General features: G+C 40.4%; 1 protein-coding gene across 2 annotated transcripts in view; it reads left to right on the plus strand.

Moving 5' to 3' along the window:
* Positions 1 to 8,194, plus strand: part of Oma1 (OMA1 zinc metallopeptidase) — a 48,257-nt gene that overhangs the window by 32,075 nt on the left and 7,988 nt on the right. For both annotated transcript variants that reach the window (XM_021200789.1, XM_029539444.1), the window contains exon 8: positions 4,560 to 4,709. In XM_021200789.1, the coding sequence (XP_021056448.1) occupies positions 4,560 to 4,709 (150 nt within the window). The remainder of the gene's footprint in view (positions 1 to 4,559; positions 4,710 to 8,194) is intronic.

Below are 8,194 nucleotides of genomic sequence, written 5' to 3' on the forward strand. Positions count from 1 at the left end.
GAAGAGGGTACCAAATCTTGTTACAGATGGTTGTGAGCCACCATGTGGTTGCTGGGATTTGAACTCAGGACCTTCAGAAGAGCAGTCAGTGCTCTTAACTGCTAAGCCATCTCTCCAGCCCATGGATTTTCTTCTATTAGATAGTGATTTAAAAAAAAAAAGATTTTATGCTGAGTATGATGGTACACACTTTTAAACCCAGCACTTGGAGCCAGAGACAGGCAGAGCTCTGTAAGTTCAACCCTAGTCTGTTATATGAGCAAGTTCCATGTCAGCCAGGGATACATAGAGAGATCCTGACTTTTTTTAAAAAAGATTTTATTATTTTTATTTTATATATGTAACTTTTGCCTGTATGTTTTCTATGCACCATGACTGTGCAGTGCCCACAGTGTCCAGAGGAGGGCACTGGATTCCCTGGAACTAGAATTGCAGGCAGTTGTGAATCACCTTTTTGGTGGTGGGAATCGAACCTGGGTTCTTTGTAAGAGCAACAAATGCTTGTAACCACCAAGCCATCTCTAGCCCATTAGGTATTGTTTTGCTTGCTTATGTATCTGCTTGTGCCATTACTTATGTACCTGTTTGTGCATGCGTGCTCCATGTTTATTCATGTACCTGTTTGTGCATGTGTGCTCCACAGTGCACATGTGGGGGTCAGAGAACCCCTTGTGGGCATCAGTTCTTTTCTACCACACAACCTCTGGGGATCAAATTTATTTCATCAGGCTTGGTGGCAACTGCTGTCAGCCACTGGGCCTTCTTGTTACTCCCTTCCCCCTTTTTTGTGGTAAAAATAACATAAGATGTGTTCACTTATACATTTAAATGTGTAATAGAGAATGACTTCTGGGAGCAGTGTCATAGAGCACGTATCTAGAACCTACTATCCAGGGAACAGTGGCTGCTCACCACCTCCTACCGTGTCTGTCTCACAGTCCTGCCCCGTGTGAGTTTCCTATTGTAGATGCCTCATGTTGGTTGAATTGGTGTTGCTTGTCCTGTGCCCGGTTGGTTTTTCTCAGCCAGGTGTCCTCAGTGCTCATCCTGCTGTTTCAGGTGGCTTTGTTTTATGTATAGCACTCATTTTTGACTTTTGTTTCACGTTATTACTTAACAGCTCTATTGGAATTTGTATTTCAGTCTAAATAATTTCCTTTACAATTCCTGTAAAGTGAGGCTGGTGGTTGTGAACTCCTTTTGCCTTTGAGACAGTGTCTTAATGTGTGGTCTCCCTCTTCACACCTCATATGCTGGATTTTAGTTGCACGCCACTATACTCCAGTCGTTTCATTTCTTCCTCATTTATGAAAGACAGCACTGCAGGAAAAAAGCCTTTTGGTTGGCAATTATTTCCTTTATCACTTGAATGCATTTGTCTTCTCTCTCTCTCTCTCTCTCTCTCTCTCTCTCTCTCTCTCTCTCTCTCTCGGGTTTCTGCTGAGACATCTTCTGATAGGCAATGTTGAAACAGACTTTTAAAAGAGAAAGGTATGTTCTCCTTTGAGTTGAATTTGACTGGTGACAGCTGTACTTCCTGTCCCTGAGTGATGACATCTGGAAGTTTCCAGCATCATTTCCTTCAATTCTCTTTCTAGTCCTTCTTCATCTTCCTCCAACTGCCATAATGTGCATGTGTGCCCTCCTGGTGATGGCCCATGGCTCACACAGGGGTCCTCTCTCATCCTTCTTGTTCCTGCGGAGAGTTTCCAATGTTCTGTCTTTCAGCTTACTCTCTTTGTCACAGTAGAATAACCATTGAAGATTTTTATTAAGTTTTCTAGTTTAGTCATTGTATTTTTAATTTCCAATTTTCTTTTCTTTTTAAATTATCTTTGCTAAACTTGTTTTTTTTTAATTGTTAGCTTGATTTACTTTTATTTTTTATAGTTTACTGAACTTATATATCAGTGTATCCTAAATTCAATTATGAATCATTTTGTAGATCTTCATTTATTTGGAGTCCATTATTGTAGCCTATCAAGTTTCTTTTCAAAGTTTCTTTATTTGTTTGTTCATTTCTTTTTCTTCTTTCTTTTTTTTTTTTTAACATAGGGTCTCATGTAGCTCAGGCTAGCCTCAAACTCAGTGTGTACCTAAGGATGACCTTGAGCTCCTGACCCTCCTGTGTCAGCTTCCCATGATGGAGGATGGCAGAGATGGCCACTGTGTCTAGGTTATGAGCTGCTGCAGACCCCAGGCATGCCTGCAGCTCTCTTCTGGCTGAGCTGCATCCCAGCCCAGTGATTCTCTTAGCCGTGGTTAGACTCCCACCTCCCTGTCGATGACTGTGCTTCCGAGAAGCACCCTCCTGGCTTCTACAGTGTTCTCTGATGTACTCTGAGGGTCAGCTAGTGACAAACACAGTGGGGTGATGAAGCTGTTTTTAGTTTGAAATACTTTTGGTATCTACTGGGATAATTTTTTCTCTATTTCTACATATCAAATGTTTTAAATATTGCCTTCGACTGTGTTACTTAGATTGAACGGGCAAATATTTTACTTGTCTTTTTGTTAACATTTGCAAGGCAACCCCCCCCCCCCACATAAAAGTGTGTTTTTGGTTTTTGTTTTTTAGCAGATATAAAAGTGAATGTTCATATCCACTTATTAGGATAACACTTTGGGCCTTTAAACATTTTAAAATTTATTTTTGTGTGTGTATGCATTCATGTAGGGGCACGCTTGCAAACAGGCACACATGTGTCACAGTGTTAATGTGGCCATCTAAGGGCAACTTTCAGGAGCTGTGTCTTTATCTTGTTTCTGCTGCAGTGCTGCCTGCACCCAGCTAGCCGACCAGCACATTGCCAGGTAGTTTTCCTGTCTGCAGTCTCACTGGGGCAGTGCTGGGATTAAAGGTGCGGCTGCCCCACCGGGAAGTGAGACCTTCGCGGCTAGCACTTCATGCTCTAAGATACTTGTACAGCTCTGCCTGAGGTGCACTTAAAGTGCTTAAAGAATTACACTGATTTGAACTTTGAATTGAAATTGAATTTCAGATCATTTCTTTCTCTTACTTCCTAACCTTGAAAAATGTCTTCTTAGTGTTTTATGAGCAGGGAGGCAGCATAGATGTTGACTGGCTATTGACCATAAATCTTTGTTAGGTTTCTATTGTTGTGTTAAAACATCATTGCCAAAAACAACCTGGGAAAGAAAGGGTTTACTTCATCCTATACTTCCTTCACTGAGGGAAATCAGGGCTGGAACTCAAACAGGAACCTGGAGCTGATGTGGGGCCATGGAGGGGTGCTGCTTACTGGCTTGCTTCCCATGGCTTTCGCAGTCTGCTTCCTTATAGAACCTAGGACCACCAGCCCACAGGGTGGCCTTACCCATTATGGTCTTGACCCTCCCATAGTAGTCATTAAGGGGACCTTTTCTCACTTGAGGCTCCTCCTCCCCCAATGGCTCAGCCATGTCAGATTGACAGGGCACTAGCAGCACAGCATGTGATATTCTCTTGCTTTTTAGGTATCACAGTCACACCATGTAAGGCTTTGTGTAGCCACACTTTGGCCAGTCTGATAGAATTTTGTCCTTAATTTATTTAAAAGCACAATGCAAAATGAAAGCACTTGTTTCCTAATGATTATAGAAAAAATAAATTAAGATGTGAAGAAAATTGAACAGACTTCTAAAAAACCTCTTAAGTCCTCTTATGGAGGATTTAGAAAGAATTATTAGAAACACTTTAATATAGTTCAGAATTAAACCTTTACTTCCTTCCCACCTCAGACTCTTAAGTTAGACATCCAGGACAATTACTGTTAACAGTTCTGAAGTAGCCTTCCACAGTGCTCTGTGTTCTTAAGTGTATGAGTTAAAAATAGAGTTTAAAAATAGTTTGTTTTGAATGGGCTAAATGTATTTTTTCTCATGCATGTAGTTGAGAAAATTGGACAGCTTGATACACATTAAGTATTTTCTTCACCTTTATTAAATGTTTCCTAATTGTATCATTCTATATAAAATTTCTATAGTGAAGTTTAATAACATTATTTTTAATAGAAACATTAATTTATATGGAAGATTTCCCCCTTAATACATGTTTTTCATGTCAGTTGGCTTATTGAAAACGTTTGCAGGGTGGAGGTCAGAGCGGTGGGCTTGTGTTGCTGCGGTACAATATTGTTTGAGTTCTGCTTTTCTCCTCGTTCTGTTTTGCAGTACTGGGATCAAAGCCAGAGCCTAGTGCGCTAGGCATGTTACTCCACTGCTGAGTTTAATTCCCAGCTTGAGGTTTTATTCTTTTAAGTAGTAAACATATACTTCTCTTTTGTTACAATGGTGATAGAAAATGAGAATAATTTTCAAATGTGTAGTGACACAAAAGTAAACTTTCGTTCCTTCTTCACTCCCTCTTCCTCCCTCTTCCTCCCTCTCCCTCCCTCTCCCTCCCTCTTCCTCCCTCTCCCTTCCTCTCCTCCTTTCTCCCCTACCTCCTCTTCCCTTTGATCTCCCTCCTTAGCCCTTTGAATACCTGGCTGAGTTAACTTTTTTTTTTTTTAAGTTGAAGTAACTAAACTCATTGTGTGTTTTAACTCTGTGTTTAGGCATGTGTGGATGTAAGAGCTAGTTCAGTGTTTTGGCAGCAGATGGAGTTCTCAGAGAGTCTTCATGGCTACCCCAAGTTGCCAGAATGGCTGTCGACACATCCTTCTCACGGGAACAGAGCTGAGTACTTGGACAGACTCATACCACAGGTGAGCTAACCCCACTAATGCTGTTACTTCTTTGGTATAGAAAAAGTGAATTTCAGTATGCAATTATTTTGGTTACCATAATTATCAGCTATTGGTTTCACAGAGTTGGACTGAAAAGGGAAGTCCTATTTACCCACAAGTCTTGGGGAATAAATTGCTATGTATAGCTGAATTTCCTCAGTGTAAGGTCTAACTTCTGTGTCTGACTTTGAGTTGTAACTAACTTGGTAATGTCTTAAAACTTGAGATGGCCTGAAGATGTAGTTCAGTTGGTGAGGGCTTGCCTAGCATACAGGAAACCCTGTATTGTACCTCTAGTACTTTGCAAACTGGGTGTGGTGATGCACGCCAGTAATACCAGTGCTTGGGAGGTGGGGACAGGAAAACCAAGAGTTCAAGGACATCCCTAGCCTCACAGTGAGTTTGAGGTCATGACACCTCATGAGACATGAGACCCTGTCTCAAAGCAAAAAAGGAAAAGAAGACAACTTTGAGCATTTTTTCAATATATTGATCATAATTTGGTCTTATTTGATCTTCCCTTAACTTTTGGTTTTGGAATAAATGTATTAACTCTTTGGTTTTTGTTTTTTTGTCTGTTTGTTTGTTTGTTTTTTGAGCCAAAGTCCTACTACAAAGTCCTGGCTAGCTTGGAATTTACTATGTAGACAAGCCTGGCCAAGGATTCACAGAGATACTTCTGCTTCTGCCTTTGTCTCCCAAGTTCTGGGATTAAAAATGTGCTCCCCCATGTCTACCTCTTGTTAGTTTTTTTTTGTTGTTGTTGTTTATTTGTCTGAGACAGTCTTTATGAGCCTCAGCTGTCTGTAAACATTTGTGTAACTGAGGCTGACCTCAAACTCTTTAGAGTTGAGAGTGTAGACCTGTACTGTTATACCTGGTTTTGTACAGTTCTGGGGATACAGCTCAGGCTTCATGTATGCTGGTCAGGAGCTCTACCAACTGATCTGCATTTCCATCTCTAGGTGGCTTAGAAACAGTGGGAATTTGTTTCTAAATTTAGAAACAGGGAAATCTTAGTATCTTGTAAGGACCAACTTTCCAGTTTATAGATAGCTGTCTCCAGTATAACCTTACATGGTGAATTAGGAAGTGAGTTCTGGAGTCAGTTTGTCCATGCATCCATGTATCCATGCATCCATCTATCCATGCATTCATCTATCCATCCTTTATTTAATGTTGTGTTTTAAGTCAGAGTCTCACCATGGAGGTGAAGGTGGTCTTGAACTTGAGATCTTCCCACCTCAGTTTCCCCAGTGTTGGACTACATGCATGGACCACTATGCTAGGACTTATGATAAGGGCATCTTTTAGTAAGGCATTAATCTCATTGATAAGGGGTCAACTTTCATGACCTGATCACACCTCAAAGGCCTTATTTTATAAGAATATCAAATTGATGTGGATTTTAACATGTGGCTTTTGAAAGGCACAGACTTTATTTTATTACCCTTTATCTGACTCAAATCTCATTTAGATGCTTAACATGAAGGAAAAATATAGCTAGCAAAAATAGTAGTGAAGTATACCTGATATTATCTGTAGTAATTATTCACCTAAACAGGGCAGTGCATATGTGTCACCAGTAATAGATTCTACTGAGGGCCAGCAAGGACCTCAGATATTAGATGCTCCAGAGAGGCTGTGGCTTGTCTCTAAAGTCATGATGCACAGAAGTTCTTTTTATTTTAATTCTGTGCAATTCTAAACGATGTGGCTTGTTTAAACTAGATAACAAATTCTACTAGCCAGCTGTGACTTGAAGCCTACCCTAAATTCTGTAGTTGTCTTTTCACCAAGTCACTGAGGATCTTCAGACAGGTTAAAATGGAGTGCTTTAGGGAGGTCTGTGAACTAGTCACGAGTTGATTAGGGAGCATGGGAACATGGCTGGAGAAGCAAAGGTTATTTGGGATCCAGTGAGGAAGGAAAACAGGGCAGGTTTTTTTTTTCTTCTAAAAATAAACCATCCCAGTTCAGAAATTTAATTTGAAAACTGCAGGTAAATTTCTTATATTTTCCCCCCAAGTGATTAAATTCAATTTGAAAGCAATAAAACTCTACTACAACTTTGGGAATAATTCAGTGGTAGAAGTGAGAATGATAGTTAGTACAAGGGTATACTGTTAATTAGAACACACAGTCGTAAAGATTGGAATGTGCTGTTCTCCTAGGCCTGATTTCTGTACTGGAAGAAAGCAGCCATGTATGTAAGATGTGCGTCTACATGCCACAAAAGACTACATTCTTAATACGATCATTTACTTGGGATGTTTTTATTTCTCAAATGAGTCCAGGGTTGAGTTTTACTAATGGCTTCTCTCCCCCAACATGTGGATAGTCAGACACCTTGTTCATTTCTGAGGTCTAGAGTTCAAATTGGCTTTAGCAGACACAGGGCTTTCAGAGTTTGGTCTCCAGAGGTCAATTGATGAAACTGACAAGTTCACCTAGGAACAGAGGAGAGAATCAGGGGAAGGGTGACTTTATCCTACATAGGAGCCCTCTGCTTAATTGTACAGAGAACAGAGCCTGCTGTGGGGAAAAGACCAAGAAAGAAAGACTTCATGGCTCTATGACAGGAACATAAATATTGGTGTCTTTAATTTTTAATTTTATGTGCTAAGGATTATAAGTATTTTATCAGACTCTTTGAATGCCATTATAAAATATATTTCTTACTATAGCTTATCAATATTAAAGATATTTAAATGTGTATACATTCAACAGATGCTGAATCACTTACTGTGTTGTAGGTTTTGTGGTGGCGACTTCAGAGAGATCCACATCTTCCTCAAAGTTATTCTCCAGTGAAGGAGGTGGACAGGAAGGGAGAGAGAAGAGGGGAGGCTCTCTCGAGTCTGTCTTTGTTAAGACACTAGTCCTGTTGGATAAGGATTCCATATTTAGGACCCAATTTATCCTTAATTACCTTCTTGTAGACTCTGTCCCTAAATTTGGGTATGTTGGGGGTTAAGGCTCAAATAATTCATTCTTGGGTATATAACTACAGTGTGTGCAGAGATGGGAGGATTGTTGGGAAAGCAGTTGAAACTGGAATAGCTAGGCTTGGGAGATAGTTCAGAGGGTTATGAGTTTGGATCTCCAGAACCTACATAAAGCTGGGCATGGTCTCTAATCCCAGCATTCCTACAGCAAAATTGGAGGTGGAGACAGGAGAATCTGCAGAAACTCAGGCCAGTTAGCCTGGTGTACACAGTAGTGAACAAGAAATTGTTCACTTTCTTTTTGAAAAATGGTGCTAACCAACACCTGAAAATGCCCTCTGACCTCTAGGCGGTGCCTCTGTCTGTCTTCATTCAGAAACATATGAACACAGGTATACATACACACACACTCACACATACATACATACATTCACATACACACATACACATACTCATACACATACACTTTCTCTCTCTCTCTCTCTCTCTCTCTCTCTCTCTCTCTCTCTCTCTCTC

This window comes from Mus pahari, chromosome 6 (assembly GCF_900095145.1).
Source record: "Mus pahari chromosome 6, PAHARI_EIJ_v1.1, whole genome shotgun sequence".
NCBI lineage: Eukaryota > Metazoa > Chordata > Mammalia > Rodentia > Muridae > Mus > Mus pahari.